Raw genomic sequence first — 21,001 nt, 5'->3', positions numbered from 1 at the left:
AACCACTGATCTTTTTACTGTTTGCATAGTTTTACTTTTTCCTGAATGTCATATAGTTGGACTCATACAGTGTGTAGCCTTTTCAGACTGGCTTCTTTCACTGAGTAATATACATTTAAGTTCCTCCACGTCTTTTCATGGCTTGATAGCTCATTTCTTTTTCATACTGAATAATACTCCATGTTCTGGATGTACACATTCATTTCCTGAAGGACGTCTTGGTTGCTTCCAAGTTTTGGTGATTATGAATAAAGCTGCTATAAACATCTGTTTGCCAGATTTTTTGTGGACATAGTTTTCAGCTCCTTTGGGTAAATACTGAGGAGCACTGTTGCTGGATCATATGGTAAAAGTATGTTTAGTTTTGTAAGAAACCACCAAACTGTCTTCCAGTCTGGCTGTAGCATTTTGTGTCCCCACCAGCCATGAATGAGAGTACCTGTTGCTCCCCATCCTTACCAGCATTTGGTGCTGTCGGTCTTCTGGATTTTGGCTCCTCTAATAGGTGTGCAGTAATAGCTTGTTGTTGTTTAACTTGAGTTTCCCTGATGATCTTTTCATATGCTTATTTTCCGTCTGCTTATCTTCTTTGGAGAGGTGTCTGCTCAGATCTTTGGTCCATTTTTGAATTGGGTTGTTTGTTTTCTTATTGTGGAGTTTTAAATGTTCATGGTATAATTTGGGTAGTAGTCCTTTACCAGATGTGTCTTTTGTAAATATTTTCTTCCAGTCTGTGCCTTGTCTTCTCATTTTCTTGACATTGTCTTTTGCAGACCAGACAGTTTTTATTTTAATGAAGTCCAACCTATCAATGATTTCTTTCATAGATCATACCTTTGGTACCATATCTAAAAAGTCATTGCCACATGCTCCACTTTGGCAGCCAGGGTTTGGTTCCTGGGTGTGGAACCACACCACTTGTCTGTCAGTAGCCATGCTGTGGCAGAGGCTCACATAGAAAAACTAGAAGGACTTAAAACTAAAATATACAACTACGTACTGGGGCTTTGGGGAGGGGAAAAAAAAGAGAGGAAGATTGGTAACAGATGTTAGCTCAGGGTGAATCTTTCTCAGGAAAAAAAAAAGAATATATGTATATATAAATATATATTAAAATATATATAAAATAAAAAGTCACTGCCATATCCAAGGTCATCTAGTTTTCTCCTATGTTATCTTCTAGGAGTTGTATAGTTTTGTGTTTTACATTTAAGTCTGTGATCCATTTTGAGTTGATTTTTGTTAAACGCGTAAGGTCTGTGTCTAAATTCATTTTTTTACATGTAGATGTCCAGTTATTCCAGCTCCATTTGTTGAAAAGACTAGCTTTGCTCCATTGTGTTGCCTTTGCAATCAGTTGACGTCACTTATGTGCATCTATTTCTGGGCTCTCTATTCTGTTCCATTCATCTATTTGTCTATTTTTTCACCAATATCACACCATGTTAACTACTGTAGCTTTATAGTAAGTCTTGAAGTTGGGTAGTGTCAGTCCTCCAATTTGCCCCCCTCCTTCAATATAATTGTGTTGGTGACTCTGGGTCTTATGACTCTCCATATAAACTTTAGAATAAGTTTGTCAATGTCTACAAAATAACTTGCTGGGATTTTGATTGGGACTACCCTGTTTTTAAAATTATTTTCAATCTGTTTTGTGTTTAGCTATGCATTTGGAGAATGTTTTAATATATGATGGTAGGGCAACTTCTACTCTTCATTTTCCTTTTTTATGTAACTTAGCTATGGTACATTTTTTTGAGTTTTTAGTTTATTGGCTTTAAAAAAATCTAACTAGACTTTTGACAGGGGTTACATTGAATTTATACAATAATTTGGGCAACACATTCATTTCTTTTTTCTTTTTTCGAGCTGGAAAATTTTCTTTATAAAAGTCTTGGGTATTCTTACTTAATAGCTACAAACTTTATAATTTTATTGCTATTGTAAATGATATCTTATTTTCATCTATATTTTCATACTGGTTATTGCTGGTATAGAGAAATGGTATTGATTTTTGTAGGTTGATCTTGTATCCAGCAACCTTGCTAACCTCTCTTATTAGTTCTAAAAGTATGTGTGTTGATTTGGTTTTTCTATGTAGACGATCTTGCCAACCGGAAATAATGCCAATATATCATCTTCTTTTCTAAGACTTACACTCCCTTTTCTTTCCTTTCATCCCGGCTTTGCCTGGGCCTTCCGGTTAAGCGGTCCCAGTAAGACGGGCGTCTTTCTCTTGTTCCTCTTTTCGAAGGGAGTGTCCATCTACAGCTTCTCCATTAAGCATAATGATGCTGTCATGACTTTGGTTTATAAGTTTACTAAGTCAAGGAGATTCCTTCTATGCCTATTTTTCTAAAAGTTTTTATCAAATAAATTTTCTGCATAAATTAAGAAAAACAACCTAGACACATGGTTGGCCCTGTTTCTAGAAACAGAAATTCAAAACATGCTTTTTTCAGATGACTGGGACATCGTTAAATGCACTGTGAATGCACAGTAGGCTCTAACAAACAGGTAAGGCTGTAGGACCTTTGGGAATATTAGAAGCAAAAGCTTAACACATCCAAAGAAAAACAAAAGAAACATTTATTAATTGTTTATGTGCCAAGTCTCATAATAACTCTGTGAGGAAAGTACCATTTTTATCCCCAATTTACAGATAAGGAAACTGAGGGACAGAGTGCTTCAGTAACTTATCCAAGATCCCACAGCTAGTAAGTGATGGACTTGGGATCAGATCTCAGGCAGCCTGGCTCTAGAGCCCACTATCTTAACAGTACACCTCGCCCTGTCACAAAAGCAATCTGGCTGAAGTGGAAGTCTGTATCTGTGATAGTTGAGAGATCTCAGGCAAGTTTGCTTGTTAAAAAACAGTGTAAATCCTACATATTTCCATATATCTCTTAGATATGCTTTTGATATATGCATGAAATATTTTGGATTTAAGCGGCTGTGGTAAATTTTTTTGTTGTTCTGGTTTGAAGGTCAGCTCTACAACTAAATCAGTGCCATGGATTCTGAGCCTGGTGATCATTCCAGGGACCCATCCACCAACTAACATTTACCAAGCATTTTCCACTGTTCTAATGTTACATGCAGTAATGCAGAGTTCCTCAACCTCAGCACTATTGACATTTGGGGCTAGAAAATTCTTCATGTGGGGGCTGTGCTGTGCCTTATAGGATGTTCAGCAGTATCCTTGGACTGTATGCGCTAGAAACCAGTAGCACCTCCCTCCCCACTTGTGACAACCAAAAATGTCTCCAGACGTTGTCAAATGTCCCCTGGGGTTGAAATCACCCCTGGTTGACGATCACTGCATTAGCGTCTTTAATTCTTCACAAAAACCCTATGAAGTAACTACTATTTTTATCATTTCCATTTTATCAATGAGAAAATGAAATTTACACAGAAATTAAGTGGCTTTCCCTAAGTTACACCTAATTGGTGCTGCATCTGGGCTTTGGTTCCAGGCCTCTGAATCCAAGCTTAACCGTGAAAGTCTTCTGCCTTCCACTGACCTATTGCTCTAAAGAAACTCTATACAATGTGATCCCTTGATCTTCAGAAAATCTCAAAAAATCCTTTTTGGCTTGCTTCCTGCAGATACTGGGATCTGAAAAGTGGGGCTTGCCTACGAATCTTCAATGGTCACCAGGGGACAATCACTTGCATAGATTTATATAAGAACAGGCTCGTATCTGGAGCAAGAGATTGCCAGGTGAAAGGTGAGGAAGAAATGCCTTAAACTTTCTAAGAAGTTTCCCCAAATCCGTGGGTTGCTGAAATACTTGTTTTACTCATTTCTATAGGCAGTCATTTATTCTTTTATTCATCCTTCCATCCATTATATCTATTGATCCATTCAATCAACAACTATTTGCTGAAAACCTACATTATGCTAGACACTATACTAGATGCTAAAGAAAAAAAATGAATATGATATGGACCTTTTGAGGTGGCTTTTTATATTTTCAAGAGTCTTGTAGTCTCCTAATGGAGATAATATGCAAATACATGATGGGGGATATAATAAATATGTGAAAGACAACAGCTGCCATTTATTGAATACTAAGTTGGTGACAGGCACTGTGATAGGTGCTTTGCATATAGTGTCTTATTTAACCCTCACAAGAACCCTATGGGGTTTGACGCAGATGAAGAATCTAAAACCCAGAGAGAAAAACAGCTTGCCCAAGATCAAAGCTGCTAAGTGTTAGAGTGGGGATTTGAACCCAGGGCTGTCTGGCTTTAAATCACGTGCTCCTGACCAACATGTGCAATTCTAAGGGACTGTAGAAATAAGAGTAAAAGGGAAAGTACCACAGATAGGATGCTATTTGAGCGTAGTCTTGAGGATGAGTAGTTCTACAGGCAAAGGGAGACGGTAGGGCATTCCAGGCAGATGCAACAGCACAGGCAACTTCATAGATGGTTGAAGAAAACGGTGTATTCAGGGAATTTCCCATAGCTAGGTGTGGCTGGACTGCAGTGTGTGGTGTTGAAGATAAGGCTGGTGAACTTGTTTGGGGCCAGATTATCCAGGGCCTTCTGCATCACAGGAGGAAGTTGAACTTTATCCATAGGACTTGGGAGGTTGTAAATGCATTTTAAGCTGAAGAGTCACATGATCAAATGTGGGTATTTGAGGAAGATAGCTGTAGTGACAGTGTGGAAGAAGGATGTGGAGAGAGGTGACTGTGTGGAGACAGGGGACAAGTTAAGACCGTAGAGAATTGCTGTGGTGTCTTCTGAATATCTGAGAATAGGCAAGTGTGAAGAAACTCAAATGGACATGAATTTACATGAGCTGACCCAGACTGAAGGGAGATTTCTAGAGAGAGAATTGGCAGGACTTCATCACCAATTGGATGTGAAAAGTGAGAAAGATAGAAGGGCAGATGATGAGGCCAGACTTCTTAACTCAGGCCAATGGGCATATGGGGAAGTGCCATTAATGGAAATAGCGATTACAGGGTAAGAGGAGGGTAGGGTGAGGAGCGGAGGAGGAGATGATGGCTTTAATTTTGGACACGCTGAGTGTGGTAGGCAGAATAATGGCCAACCAAAGATAATAATCACGTGATAATCCCTGGAAACTGTGACTATGTTATCTTGTGTGACAAAGGGACTTTGCAGATGTGATTAAGTTCAGGACCTTAAAATGGGGAGATTATCCTGGGTTATCAGTGGGGGCCCATGGGCGATTACATGGATCCTTAAAAACAGAAAAACTTTCTTGTCTGTGATCAAAGGGAGATGTGATTACGGAAGAATGGTCAGAGAGATGCGATGTTGCTGGCTTTGGAGATGGAGGAAGGGGGTCATGAGGCAAGGAACGTGGGTGACTCCTAGAAGGTAGAAAAGGCAATGAAATGGATTCCTCCCACAGCCTCCATAAAGGAACATAGCCCTGCCGACAACTTGATTTTAGCCTTGTGGGGTCATGTTGAACTTCTGTAAGATAATACATTTTTGTTGTTTTCAGCCACTAAGCTTGTGGTAATTTGTTACAGCAGCAATAGAAAGCTCGTACATTGAGTATGGGATTCCTGAGGATGTCCAGGCAGATGCATGTGTGGCTATATCGTTCTGGGGCTCCAGATATGTTGATTTAGTGGTTATCAATTATAATGAAAGGTGGAAGCCCCAAGAGTGGATGAGATTTCCCCTGCAAAGCTTGAGGAAAGAGTGAAAAGAGGAGAAGCAAGAGACCTGGGAAACTACAGCACGTTAGAGGCAGGTGGAGGAAAAAGATGTGGGAAATGGACAATGGAGTGGTCCATCACAAACACTCAGACCTGCTTAAGAAATCTTACTCCCTCTCTCTTCACCCTCCTCGACCTGATCCAAGTGTCATTGCTGTGACAGCTTTGAGGAGTGGAGCAGAAATGATGAAAAGATGAGGCTTTGAAGATGGAAGGGCAGACAAGCCCTCTAACCCAGCTGAGAGAGTCTTGTGGGGCCACTGGCAGGCTGGAACTAGGGCGAGGGGAGTTAGGCCCTCACCTCATGTGTAGAATTTCAGGGAACACCAAAAACTCAATAATCAAGGTATGCCTTTTAATGCAATATTTGAAAAGTCAAAATTAATCCACAAAATATACAATGAAAAAAGATCTCTCATTTTACCCTAATCCTGGCTGCAGCCACCAGGCTGCCTGCTTCCCTTGGCCTCTTCCCATGTGCCTGGGTTACCAAGATACAACAGAAAAGGAGACAATTAGAGACCTGAAAGGTACCCCCTAAATTTTGAAATCCTTTATACTAGGGTAACTTACCAATGAGTCTTTTAATTTACCTTTCAATTTTTCCACTTCTAATTTGACAAAAGGGCCAATATATGTGTATAAAAAATAAGTGAAGAAAAGCATACTTACGTAGTTAGAATTAACCAACGTAAATGGTTGAGAGCATGGCCTCTGGATCCAGACTCCCTGTTTTCGGATCCCAGCTGAATCCGTTCACCACCTGTGTGATTTTGAGCAGGTTGCTGAACCTCCCCATGCCTCGGTTTCCTCATCTGTGTAGTGGGGAATAATAAAAGTACCTGTCTTGTGAAGATGAGTTACTGTATGTCAAGCACTTTGAATGGTGCCTGGCTCACTGTTAGTGCCATGTAAGTACCAGCTGTGGTTACTGTTTTGTCTTAGGTTACACATTCAGTTGTCTGAGAAGGAAGGTACTTTGAGGGCTGATGAAGCTGACTTGAATGTTCTCATCTCTGAATTTGTGGTGCCCCTTTCTGTTTCCCCCTTTAAGCTCTGTTCTCCCACCCACCCATCTACTCTCATATCCGCCCAACACTTACAGTACGCTAGGCAGTTGCTCCAGCACTATCTAGCAGAAGCAGCATGAAACCTGCCTCCATCTGTGACAACCTCTCAATTAGTAAAATCCAAAAATCAGATTCAGAAATATTTAAAAATGTAAATGACAATAGACAGCTTTCTTTTCTTTGGGGGAAAAAAGTTGTGGGTCAGGAAAATAGCATCTGGGAGAAATGACAACGTTAAACATATGCCACGATTTTCCTGAAATCTATTCGATAGCAAGCATTTTTCAGGCTTGAGGAGGAGGCATATTGGAGATGAGTTGTCCAGCAGTTGGACCCCAAGGCTAAGTTCCAAGGTCAGAGCCAAGGTGTATGCATTGCTGGCCCTCCCAAGGGCCTATGATCAGGGAGTTCTGTGTTGCAGGTACATGGAGCTGTTGGTGAGCCTGTGGGGGTGCTGGGCCAGGCCAAGGCCTTCTGGGGTCTGACTTGATGAGGGAGCTTGGCTAGTCTTAGCTTCTGTGATGGGGTGTGGAACTCCACTGTCAGCTCCTTCATCCCCTGTCCTCTTCCTCCCCCTTTCAGAGTGGGATGTAGAGACAGGGAAATGCCTAAAGACATTTAAACACAAAGACCCCATCTTGGCCATCAAGATCAATGACACCTACATCGTGAGCAGCTGTGAGCGAGGGGTAGTCAAAGTGTGGCATGCTGTCACTGCCCAGCCGATAAAGGTGAGAAGGTGGTAGGCTATGGGGGGAATGGGGCACTGGTGGTGACGAATTGGAGGAGACTGATGGTCTCCCCCCAGGTAGCTACCTAGACCACCCTAGAGCAATCGAGTTACAGTCACCAAAAGGGTGGTCCTGAAGACCTGAAGGGGAAGGACCCCCCAAAAAAGGACCCTCCTGAGTCAGTGGTGGGTCAGGGCCCATGTGAGTCACATTGTCACGGGGGTGGTGGCAGAAGGCTGCATTCTGACTCTGCACCATATTTGTGCTCAGGGTCTTTCAACAGCAGCATAGGCAATGTACCTTTTCCTCTTCTGGAATATTCTACCCTGATTCTGGCATGGGGTAAGGGAATGAACAAAGCCACAGTTGTTTTTCTTCTCACTCTCTGATAAGAAGGGTACATTGGCTGTCTTGAAAGTGATTGAATGTTCACATACACAAAATATTGCTGGATTTGAAACCCCCTGGCCTTGTGGGTGGTGGTGAGATATCATTTGTACCAGGAACACAGGATCACACTGAAAAGCTGCTGGCCTGGCTAGTGGATTTTTTTCTCACCAGTCTTGTTGTCACTATGGTCTAACCAGCAGTGGCAGGCACTGGGATGTCCCAGGTGCCTTCTGGGTCCTGGCAAGGAGCTGGGCATGGAATATCTGACCCTTCGCCTTCTGCCAGCAGAGGATGGTAAATTCTGTCTCCTCTGGTACTCCAGGAAGATAGGCCTGCCCCGGCCATGGACCCACCAGGAGCAAAGTCTCTCCCTGATCACACTCCTCCTTAACTTGGGAGAGAGCTCTGGAGAGAGGGAGGCGTGAACTTCACTGGGCTTCTCAGAGCAAAAGTATAGTCAGCTCAGATAAATACCAAGTGAGTGTAGTCATGGACTGAGGGATGGCTTTGGCATTCATCTAAAGAAGCCTCCAGCATTGGCCCTTGGAGGAGTCACAATCTGAGTTGAAGACAGGCTGAAATCAAACGCATCTTTTCTTGCAGACTCTCAATGGCCATGAGGGAGCTGTGAAATGTCTCTTCTTTGACGACTGGCATCTCCTCTCGGGAAGTACTGATGGCCTGGTCATGGCCTGGAGCATGGTGGGAAAATATGAGCGATGCCTCATGGCCTTCAAACATCCAAAGTAGGTACCAGGAAAGCCCTGACTAACCAATCTCCTTTTCCTGTCAGAGCCTAGACTTTGATTTTTGGCAAATCAATCCTTTCTGCTCCCTGCTGACCTCTCTGCTCCTTATCCATTTCTGCTTTCCTCCACTTCCACCTGTTTCCCATCCCTCCCCTTTTTGGCCATTCCCTCTCCTACCCTCACTTCTTCCTCTTAAGAAATAATAATACTGGGTGTGGATTTTGAGATGTTATTGAAATGTTATACTTATGACACACGTAATACATTTATATCTGTTACCTACCAAACTTATAAATATTGGCAGAACTGTCCCAAATAAAGCCGATTCCAGTAAACTTAAAATTCTGGGAATTGTTCTTTACCTTAGGAAGCTTGTGTTCACAAAAGCTTAAAATTATCCAAGTGCCAAAGGTTTAAAAATAACTAAGGGCTTAAAGAAGGAGCTTATTTACAAGTCTGTAGGGCTAGATTCTATTCCAGGACAGCAAATGGATTTCATTTTACAATTCCAATCCCAATTTAGTGGTGGTGGCTGCTTGGAGCCAATTGAGAAGTAGTCAAAGGTCACATCTGGGGTTATTTGGAAAGAATATTGTGGTCAATTAATGATTCTGCCAAGGCCATGGGTTTTACAGGCTGCTTTATGCCATTCCTGTACTACAAGAATAATGTTCTTCCTCTGAGCGTATTATAAAAATTCCAGGAAACTAAATGCTATCCTAATTGATTAAAAGAGTAAATAGATCTTTCAGGGGATCCATCAGGGGATAGTTATTTAGTAAAATATGGTCCTAGGTTTTTTTATACTCTCATAGGAACCTCTTGAGCAGGCACACTGGGTCTGTGGGTGGTGGAAGGGGATTTGGGTACGTATGTGTATGTTCTCTGTGGTGTGTGACAGCATTATTGACGAGTGGGTGCTGGGAAGGGCCTGTGTTCAAGTGATTTATCCAACCCTTAGATGATTATCAGTAAGCCTCTTGGCTTGTCATCTGGGTTATCAAACCTTGACCTCAAGGAAGGAGTCAACATTTATGATGTCACCCGAAAACTATAACTATATCTTTTTAAAACATTCCAAGCATGATTCAGTAGGATCTAGTTTAGGTATTGGAAAATAATTTGTTTGCAGCAAACACAAGCAGTTTGGTAATCATTCTATCAATCCATGAGCCTCCTGCTCCACCTCAGCTATGACACCTTCTCAGATCATTCTCACTCCCACTGAATGACAGACCCAACATACCATTCACCTTGGTTCTTGATACCTTGCACAGTTATAGCAAATCCATAGACATCTGGAGGACACGGTCAATGTTCTCATTGGCAGGGCTCCTCTTCCCACTCGTCTGTATTAGTGCTGTATACGTGTAAGTGCTCAATAAATATTTCTAATTGATGGATGAGGACTAATTTAACAGATTGTCTTTCTGGAGAATTCTAATGATTGGACTGATACCCATCTTTTGAATGTGACATAGGTGAAAAAAACACATATAGTTGCTATGTGTCCTTCAGTGGAAAAAGGACTGGAGAAAGAGGTCTCCTGTTCTCTTGATCCAACATTTTTTCATCCAAAATTAAGATTCTGCATCAAGCGTGGGAGAGGATGGATATGAGGGATGAAATCAGAGGCTGCAAAGTAGGGCTGACAGGAATGATGATCCTTAGAAAAGTTTCTGTACTCTGTAGTGTCTTTTTTTTTTTTTTAAAAGTGTTTATTCTTTAATGTCTTTTCCATAGCTAGTGTTGTAATAATTTTTCTGCAATTTTTAAATTAAGATATAATTCACATAACACAAAATTTACTATTTTATAGTGTACAACTCGATGGTTTTTAGTATATTCATAATGTTGTGCAACTGTCACCACCAACTAGTTATACATGATTTCCATCAGTCAATAGTAATATTCTGTTTCATTTCTGATTTTAGTAATTTCAGTTTTCTCTCTTATTTTCCTGTTCAGTCTAAGTAAATTACTTGTCAATTATCTAGCTAATGGTTTATTGATCTTTTCAAAGAACCAGCTTTTGGTTTCATTGATTTTTCTGTATTATTTCTTAGTTCTCTATTCCCTTGATCTCAGCTCCAAGCTTTATTTTACTTTCTTCTCCTTAGTTTGAGTTTAGTTTGATATTCCTTTTCTACTTTCTTTCTTTTTTTCTGCTTTTTCTCCCCAAATCCCCCCAGTACATAGTTGTATATTTTAGTTCTGGGTCCTTCGAGTTGTGGCATGTGGGACGCCACCTCAATGTGGCCTAATGAGTGGTGCCATGTCCGCCCCCAGGATCTGAACTGGCGAAACCCTGGGCTGCCGAAGCGGAGCGTGTGCACTTAACCACTCAGCCACGGGGCTGGACCCCCCTTTTTTTTTTGAATATATTTTAATACGACAACTCTGGAAATCAAATTCTCCCCATCCCCAGAGTTCGTTTTGTAGTTGCTTGTTGTACTTTTTATTGTTTGTTTGTTTAATAAGTCTGTATTCTTTGCCTTGTTTGGCCACTAAAATCTCTGTTCTATTACCTTGGTGGTGTGCTAACGACAGGAAAGAGATTTACTTGAACACCTGGAAACAAAATATCTCTGATATTTTTGCCAACGTGTTCTCTGTGCCTGTTGAGGGAAGCCTTACACACTCAGGTGGGCCGTTTACAACTCCGCCTTGGCTCTTACTTCCTGCTTGTGCAGAAAGGCAAAGTCAGCCAAGAGGGCGAGCTCTTTGGTTAATATTTGCCCCAACAGATATCTATTGCCTTAGGCAGCAGTGACTAAAACATTTGCTTATAAATGGTTACAACAAACGCCTCACAGGTAGCAGCTTTACCAGTAGGTGAGTTCCTAGTAGGGTGAAATAAAGACAGGCTTTTTGAGCCAGTCTGCCAGGAGGCCACCAGACAGGTCAAATAACTCATTGTGAAGGAGGTCTGTTCTGCTTCCTCCAGTACCAGGTACGTGGGCCGTTATTTTCATGGCTACCACCGGGATGGGGAGTTAGCAATGGGACTAAGGTAACGTAAAGTGCCACAGAGTTGACTGTCTTTACTGAGAGAAGCCATTTTTCTTGCTAAGTTCTCCTTGGGTTGCTGCAAGCCTTTGGTTATTTTTCAGAGTTCTGAAAAAGTTGATTCTGCCAGTTTTTTTCATTGCTTTTACAGAAGGGCGTAATTTTAGAGTTCTTTCTCCATCGTTTTCACTGATATCACTCTCTACAATGTCTTTTGATTAAGAAGGAACAAACAAGGAGACATGTGATTTATTTCTGGGGCAGAGATAAAACCTAAAATGAGACAGGGCTATGCCAGGATCATAATAACCACTATTGTGTCAGGTACTGGGCTGTTTTTTTAAAAATATACCTTTATTTATTTAATCCTGACAGCAATCCTCTGAGGCAGAAATCACTATCCTCTTTTCATAAAAGAGAAAACTGAAGGCTGAGAGGTTAAGTTACTTTCTCAAGGTTATACAGCCAGTAACCAGTGGTAGAATCAGATTTTGATCTCAGGTTTTCTGATCCCAAAGCCTGTGCTTTTAATCACTAGGCTGTAACGGTATAGGCTGAACTACCAAATGTCACAGGAACTATAAGAAACGCAGGCCCAGCCGGGTAAGATCAAAAGAGGTATAGAAAGAGAAAAACCCTTCGATCACAAGACCTCTCTCCTAGTGTTGGATTCCCCTATAGGGGGACTAAGATGCACTCAGGCCACCAATAAAATTATTATATTTCCATCTTGGAAAAAAACTAGAACCTTTTTGGACTTTCTTATACTTACTTTACACTTTAGATCAAGCAGTTGATTGATCTATTGATCTATCTTTCTATCACATGATGAGGGATTCAAGGCACATTGGCCTCTTTGCCGTTCTTTGAACTTGCTAAGGATGCTCCTGCCTTTCAAGGGCTTTGTTATTCCTGTTTTGCTAATGGTTGATGCCTTGAAAAGTCTTAATTTGGCCCTGGGACCTGACCAAGGCTAAGGCCAAATGGTGTGGGTGGATGTCCATTCTTTTAACACACTACGATGATCATACTCTGAAACGTGAGCAGACACTCACTTTTTCAACAAATATTTATTGAGGCCTTGCCATGGGCTTGGCCCTGTGCTAGGTGCTGGGCATGAAAAGACGAACAAGACATGGGTTGTGTCCCAGAAAATCTGAGAGTATATCTGGAGTTTGTGTATGTGTGTGGGGGCAGGGGAGGCGGAGATGAGCGATGGTTTTATGGAGAAGGTAGCATATCAGCTAGGCCGTGAAGGGACTTAGATGGGCAGAGATAGCAGCGATCAACAGCCTTGCTTTGCAGATAAGATCTAACCAATTAGACGCACCAAACCAACTTTTCAGTATCATTAACAGGAATGGGGCAATTACACTTCTCAGAATTGAACACTCTGCATATCAGGAGTCCAACCTGGACCCAGCAGTTGTAGAGAGGATTTTGTTGGAGGCCTCTGAGTCTTCGCCTGATGCCCTCTCTTTTCCTGTTGGTCATCACAAAGGGGAACTAGAAAATCTCACCCCTGGGTATAATGTCCTTCAAGATGTTTCACTGAAAGAGTGAAAGCCACTAATTTAAGATCTAAAAGAAACTGCTCAAATACCAGGATTTTGCTTCATATAAAGATGATAGTTTTCCTTTATGTTTTTTTCTTTCTTTATATAATAATAACATTTGGAGAGGAATCAAAACATTAAATAATTCTCAGCATGAGTTTTGTAGAAGTCAGTAGCTAGGAATCAAATTGTAAGAGAAAAGCATGATCATCTATGTATGAGACCAAAAAAAAAAAAAAAATCTGTGACATAAGCCTTTGTGTTTTGCCACCTTGTGGCACTGTGACCAAACTTCAGGAGAAATAACTGCAGAATGGAGAGGAGAGAGTATAGCCACGTCTTGAGGGCTGATGGTTTACATCCAGAATTATAAAATGATGGCAAACATCACTTCAAGGACGGTTTTGATCACTGCGTCCCAACCATACACAAAATACCCCAAACTACAAACAAACCCAAGCACTTTACGAGAAGATGGGTACTGCCTTTTGCTCTGTTCCCTTCCAGGGAGGTGCTCCATGTGGCCCTTCTCTTCCTCCGGGTCATCAGTGCCTGTGCAGATGGCAAGATCCGCATTTACAATTTCCTAAATGGGAACTGTCTGAAGGTGATGAAAGCCAATGGCAGAGGTGATCCTGTGCTGTCCTTCTTTATTCAGGGCAACAGGTGGGTGGTAGGTGTGGAGGTCAGAGCTGTGAGCAATTCTGTTTGGATGACTTTTTCTCCTCTGGGACACAAGCCCTGGATCTGCTGGCAGTAGGAGAGTGGGCAGTGCTCCCCTCCAAGTTTGGCTACAGTGGAGGGACCGTCTTACGGGGGACTAATCGGACACTGCATGAAACTAAGCAATCAGGGATCACATGACTCTTGATTTGTTCTGGATGTCTGGGTAGATCGTGCAAGGGGTGCAATACGGCTCTGCTGCCAGGACTACAGTTCTGCAGATGCGCACCCCTGCTTGCTCCCTGATCATGCTTTCAGTTGTGTGAGAGCTGCAGCAGCTCTCTCTGGTGCCCCCCTTCTGATGCAAAGAGACTTACAGGAGGGTGGAAGATGGCAGTAGCAGGGAGGCCAGTGTCCAATGGGACAGCACTGAGCAGGTGCTTTTAGAGAAACCAGAATCATGACTAACTAATCCTATAGAGTACTGTGTTTGTTATACGCTAGGTTCAGGGTGATATAGGATGGGAAACTACCCAAATAGAATTAACTTTTAAATTCTACCTCAGGCTCCCTTGAGACATCAGTTAATCTCCCTCAACCATAGTGCCTTCCTTTTATGAAACTTTACTAATACTATTTACCATCTGAAAGGGGGAGGGCTGGTAATAAGTCTCAATAAATTAACCCTTTCCATTTATGAAGTAATAATATCATTAAAAACATCACCTCTGACCTTTTCTCATCTGTGACATTCAAAGAGAGATGATTTCCGTTAGGATTGAGTAAAAATAAATCTGAAAGAGATTTCTAATTGGAATGACTCCCCAAATTCCATTCCAGTATTTCCAACCAGAACAAGTCCTTTTTATAGAGTTTACGCTAACAGCGAAGGCCTTAAAATGCAGCCTTTCGGAGCAGAAAGGACTCTAAACATAGTGTTTCATGTCTCGTCTCTGGTTATGGAGCTCTAGGTGCAGAGGGGAAAGCAGCATGCTCTGTGACCACTGCGAAGGACACAAACCAAGGGGTGGGAGGCAGTGTTGGGGGGCCCAGGTTTAGAACTGGTCTTCTACCAGGGCATAAAAGTGGGGATTAGGGAAGACAGCAATCTCCTGCTTTACGAAGTACAAATGTTCCCTCTAAACGTGGAGCATGCACAGAGACCCCGGAGTGATGGAGTGAGGGGGTCAGCGAGGGAGGGAAGTCCTCCTGATTAAGGAGTTTCCTTGTTCCCATCTCAGCAACAGGAACATGGCGTTTGGATGCCGTGCTTTCGAAAAAGCGTGGATTTCAAGGGATCTGTGCACAGAGTACCTAAGCCTCTGCCTTGGGCACCTTAGGTACTTGGTACTCACTCCAGGGATGGAAATTCATTTAAAAATATTGTAACCGGAGAAGCTAAGTAATCAGAACGTATGTGCCCTGCTCACATGTGATTTTTAAAGAAAACGGCCACAGAGCTGAGCGCCCTGCTGCACAGCCTGCCGCCTTTCGCCACTCCAGACCCTCCCACAGCCTACACTGCCCTGATTGTACGGTTGTTCCCTTGGCCTCAGGATTGGATGGGAAGGTAGTTGAAATGCACATTTGGAGGCTGGGGAGTGGTCGCCTCCATGCTCATCTTGTGGGCAATCTTGTTGTTTTGGTTCCAGGATGGTGATCAACACGGAAAGGAACATTCTCCTGTTCCAGTTTGAGCATGTAAAGTGGCAGTACTCCCTTGAACGAGCCAAACAAAAGAAGAACAAGGATAAAGAGGAAGACAGGGAAGAAAATGGCTTCACAGATGTTCCCTCCAGGTCTAGCACTCAGGTTTACAGCCTGAAGGACTCCGTGTCCAGTAAACAAATCGTGGCCCAGGAGTCCCTCACAAGTAAACCTCACAGGTCCCGCGTTCTCCTGAGGGCAGCCAAGTTACCTACAGGTAAGAGAGCTGAACCCAGGCAGTCTCAGGGGTACCCAACCGAGCAGGTGAGGGAGTGCCAGGGCTAGTTTCTTTGAGCGATATTTCGGCCAGTGGTTTCTTGATGACGTAAATTCCAACCTTTAAGGAAGGTGGGAGCCATTCTCTTTGATTCACCAATTTGTTAGCCAGCCCAAGGGACTGTCATGATTTTCAAGGCCTAAGTTTTCAAATAAATCAGAATCTCTGTACAGCAGATAACACTAGCATTTAATACTTGCCATTAAAACAAAATACAAGCAACCGACACCCTTCTCCCATACCCCTAATCCAAACATAGAGTACATAATTATTTCCTTAGGACAGAGACAAAATCTTGTTATACTGCAGAAAAATTTTCTATGCAGAATGTATTCTCTCTAGACCTCTGATTAGTAATGTGTGTATCTGGAAAATATTAGTTATACAGCAGATACGTGCGTGTGTGTGCATCTAGATGGGGGGGATGGGTGGCTCACGCCATTTATGACACACAAAGAAAAATTATGTGTGGGCTAGACTAGTGAGACTCCTTGCTTTTACCTGGTCTGTATTTGGCATGTTAAATTGGGTCCACAGATCTATAGAGAACATCGGTGGATCACCTCCAAGTGTATTTTACTACAAATGGTCAGCTATCTCTTGAGAAGAGAGGATTGTGGTTTTAGATAATGCATAAAGCTTGATAATCAGTAAGAAAGGCGAGAGGGAGGGCAGTCAGGAGGTGATCTCAACCTTAGGCTCCAGGTGATTATCTCGTTTCATATAACAGCACACAATAAAGTGATGGTTTGGGTGAAAATCAGTCATTATCAGTTATGCCCGTTATTCAGACCTAACTGAATTATGTAATTACTGCAGTTTCCTCCTCAATCTTAATTTAGCAGTTTTAACAGAGGCATCTCAAAGTCAAGGAAAGCCAAAATCAGCCCGAGGAGATGGCAAGAAGAGAGCAAGTCCTGCTTCCGAGGAAGCAAACAGCACGGATGGTGGGCAAGAGACTTTGGAAGCAAAATCTCCTCCAGGAGGTTAGATGAACGGTGATAATTTATTCTGAATCAGTCGCAAGATCCAGCCTCTCTCGCTTGCTCGCTCTGTTCAGTTTAGTTTTTCAGCAAGTCAATAACGTTGCTTCTCTTGGAGAATTCAGAATGGATAAAATGCGTGGTTTCTCCTAAGGGTGACTGGTTTTCCTAATTGTCCCCTTACTAACTTGAGGGGTCACAGAGCAGGAACCCTTCTCAGAGCTGAGTTTCCAGTTTGGGGCTCAGAGTCTGCCTGCCTTCCCCGCCATTCAGCCTCCGCACTGTTTGGACTGCTGTGTCATCAGTCTGAGTAGTGGGCGCAGCAGAAGAGCGGACAGGCAGTCGGCGGAGCTGGTTTCAGAGGGTGGTATAGGGAGCTTGTGAGGGAGGAGGTAGATTTGGGAGCAGGTGCTGTGCATGTGGGATAAGGAGATAAGGGAGAGAGATGGGGAAGGGGCTTTTAAGAAGTGTTACTGGACATCATGAATGAGATGACCCTTTGTTGTTTTTGAGAGACTTTGGTAAAGATTTAAAATGCCTTTCAAATATTTTTGGCTGATACAGTAGTGTTTCTTTGAATCAATTTGCCTGCAGAGACTAGCTTCAAGGTGAGGGTAAGGCAATTAAGTTTTATGAGGGCTATCCTAACAGTGGGCATCCTTGTATATATTTCTGTCTGTGTACCTGTATGGGGATACCTGCAGAGTAAAGTCCTAGGACTGGCACTGCTGAGGCAAAGGATAATCGCATTTAAAAACTACAAAGATATTGCCATGGCTGTCCTTAAAAAATGATGTATCAACTTACACCCCCACCAACAGTTCGTGAGAGCTCCCACTGCGCCCATACTGACACAGGGATTAGCCATCATTTTGCACTTGCTTATATGATAAGTAAAAATGGTATCTGTATTTCTTTAAGGTTGATCACGAACAAATTAAATGTCCATCAGAGGGCAATGACTAAGTGGATAAGAAAAAACCCATACTATGTCATATGATACCACAGCTAAAAAGTTGTATGATTAGGATCAACATATATTAACTTGGAAAGAAATCCACAATATATTATTATACCAAAAAAGACAAGTTAATGAACAATGAGCTCATCACAATTCCTTTTACAAAAGGAGACAAACTGTTTTGTCGTACACACAGACGCACGCATCCACATATATGTAGAGTGGTTTATTCTGTGATTGGACGGAGAGTGAAGATTTGACATCTTAATTTCATTCATTTTATATGTTTTAATAAAATATTATTTAATTAACAAAGTAAAGGTCAGGCAGAATTTTAGAGCTTCATTCCATCCTAGTATGCCCATACACAGATATCTTGGGATAAAACCTATTTGGTCAAGGAAAATTCTACGCTTAACATGCGGTTGCATTTTCTTTGCTGGTTACAGATTAGTGTAGTGTGGGGTGCAGACTTTTACTTGCTAGGTCAGACCAGACAAATGACTTCTACTTTTCATGATTCAGTTATTCTTTTTGTAAAATGGGATAATGTTTTTGGTGTATCTGTGAGGTACTGTAGGGACTGAAAAGCTCAAATGAGAGAGATATAATAGATTTGCTCACCTATGAAGACATCCTCATTAACTCAAGGGTCTTAGCCATTTTGCAGGTCTGGACCATAATGTAGAATGCCAGAATCAATCTCTTGTCCTTGTCAGTGGCTTTTGGACCTGCTGCTATTGTTCAAAACATTTTGGCAGCTCCTGCTTGGGAACTGCCTTTTGGTCAAGTGACATTTTGCATTTCCCAGGGGTGACATATTTTTTGAAAGCTGTTGATTTTGGGAAACATCCAAACATCATTTGGAGTCAAGTTTGATTAATGAGGTGATCAAACTTTGCGATACAATTTTTATTGAAAAATATAGGTATGTTACGATAAATTTATAAGGCCTATTTTGTGTGAATCATAAATGAGGTGCGAAGGTCATTCTCACAGGGAAGTTTCAAAAATACATGCAGCATTGGGATTACATATGTTCCTTCCAAAATATGCCTATCTAGGGGTTAATGATAATACACACTATACACAAATCATATCATATTTGTTAAAAACTTGTTGTATTAAATATGTCACAATTTCTGGTCTCATAGAGCATTCTTGCTCACATGATGGTGGCATGCCCAGTGGGCAACAAAGACCTTAGTTTGGACAGCAGCTGGAATGGATTTAACTTTCAGGCATAAGTACTTAATGATTTTCACAGGACACTGATTTGTTTTTCTTTTCTTTTTTCGAAAAACCAGATAATGTGGAGAAAGTACAAAAACAAGGACAACTGAAAGCTCCTGCAGACTTGATAAATTACCCAAAGAAAAAGTCCTGGCCCATCCCTATGTCGCCCGACCGGTTCCTCCTGACAGTTAACGCCCTACAACAAGCCCATAATTCAGGGGAGTTTGCCTATCCCCGGAGGCCCCAAACCCAAATCATTGATGCCTGGGGACCTTCAATTTCACACCCAAGAAAGGTCCTGAGTTTCAAAGGAAAATCAGTCCAACAAGCAGTTGATCGGCTGAGATTCAGCAACCCTCCCATAGATGTCAAACGAACTAACATTCCCCTTGAAATCCAGAAACTGCAGCCCAACCTGAAGAACTCTTTGCACAGTCCCAGAGTGCAGTCCACCATACCCCAGCCCATGATTATCCGTTCCAGATTCACTGGCAGGCTAAAGGGTGAAGACCAAGCGACCAGTTTGGTTGATGGGACAGTGCACAGCTTTCGTCCCTTAACTAGTATGCAGGTCATTAAACCGAACTGCATGCTGGCTTCACCAGTGGGCATGACAACCCAGTCTGTCAAGAAAGAAAGGCCTCGCTTCTGCACAACCCTCAATCCCTTTAGAGTGAACACTGAGTTCATGTTGTTAACTGTGAAGGAGGAGAAAGAGCACAGGGAAGCCAAGATGAAGGAGTACCAGGCCAGAACGCCCACTGAAGTGGTCAATCTAGAAAAAGCCAGTAAAGCTGCATGGATCAGGAAGATCAAAGGCCTGCCTATAGATAATTTCATGAAGCAAGGGAAAACAGCAGCCCCTGAACTTGGACAAAACATATTTATCTGAACCAGCCCAGGGAAATTACAATGTCATACAGTAAACAGGATACCAAGTGGATGTTGGTGTTTGACCTCTGTTTTGTTTTTGATTTTTGACTGTCCCCTGGCAATGAATGTGGGGACTCATAATTATCTTCCTATAGGCCAAAGAATTCATATTATCAAAATAAGAAAACAGAAGGAGGCTGGGAGAGGTTGGCATCTGTATTCCCACTGAAAACCATTCTATGAGGCATACGGAAGCCCAGTTTCATTGATGGGGGATGGGAGAGTGATCACTGGAAATTAAACACCACTCATAACTACCAACTCAGGGCTATTATTTCTTCTAGCAAATGAACTGATGAGATTATATCAGAATAATGCATTGAAAGTCCCTGGTATTTTCGGCGGAAGCCTGATAAAGCTCAGTGAATTCAATAAGAAGCTAAAAGGGGAAGCCCTCAATGGGTTGACTTACTGCATTTGAGAACATTATGTGTTCTTTTCCTTCTCAGGACTAACTCCTATGGAAGAGAATTAATCACATTCATCCTTTCTACAAACAGGGCCACTAGTATTGAGTGTTGAGGTTTCCACTTAAACCTTCTGAGGCTGGTGTCAGGAACTAGGCATGTAATTTGGAAAAGTGCAGCCCACCACAGGAGCTATGGCCCATTGGTGATCTCTCGTCCCATCCAAAGGGGAGAGCTCCTAATCAGTTGCTCAGCATGGCCAAAGGATGGTAATGAATTTAAACAGAATGCAAACCAAAAACAACAAGAAAAACCCCCTACAAAACCCCACAACCCACACACTGGGTGGGCCACCAAAAACGTGGCATGGGCAGAGTAGATGCCCAGGCCACTTGTTCACAGCCTCTGCTTTTCACTCCCTGTGCAGAAATACAATTGTTTGCCAAGCTTTCTTTCCTTTGAGAATTTTCCCACCATTGTTAGGATATCAGGTTTAAAGTAGTACTAGCAAATAGCCATGTAAAAATTGTGATTTTAATGGAAAGAATACCGTCAACTGAGGAAATGTGCTAATACACATTGTTTCATGACTCTTCCAACAGCAGTTTGATGTTGGCC

At 42.2% G+C, this 21,001-nt stretch overlaps 1 protein-coding gene across 4 annotated transcripts in view; it reads left to right on the top strand.

Annotated features, from left to right (window-relative positions):
* The window catches only part of FBXW10B (F-box and WD repeat domain containing 10B), a 37,499-nt gene extending 17,262 nt beyond the window's left edge, over positions 1-20,237 (top strand). Inside the window, exons 8-14 of one of the 4 annotated variants that reach the window (XM_070563442.1) lie at positions 3,610-3,731; positions 7,364-7,512; positions 8,506-8,648; positions 13,724-13,882; positions 15,532-15,803; positions 16,706-16,849; positions 19,115-20,237. In XM_070563442.1, coding sequence (XP_070419543.1) covers positions 3,610-3,731; positions 7,364-7,512; positions 8,506-8,648; positions 13,724-13,882; positions 15,532-15,803; positions 16,706-16,849; positions 19,115-19,935 — 1,810 coding nt within the window. In that variant the 3' untranslated portion in view covers positions 19,936-20,237. The remainder of the gene's footprint in view (positions 1-3,609; positions 3,732-7,363; positions 7,513-8,505; positions 8,649-13,723; positions 13,883-15,531; positions 15,804-16,705; positions 16,850-19,114) is intronic. The other 3 variants (XM_070563443.1, XM_070563445.1, XM_070563446.1) reach the window with 3 other exon arrangements.
* The last annotated feature ends 764 nt before the right edge of the window (positions 20,238-21,001 follow it).

This window comes from Equus przewalskii, chromosome 10 (assembly GCF_037783145.1).
Source record: "Equus przewalskii isolate Varuska chromosome 10, EquPr2, whole genome shotgun sequence".
Lineage (NCBI taxonomy): Eukaryota > Metazoa > Chordata > Mammalia > Perissodactyla > Equidae > Equus > Equus przewalskii.
Note: the sequence above shows the minus strand (reverse complement) of the source record. Positions and strands in the feature narration are given on the sequence as shown.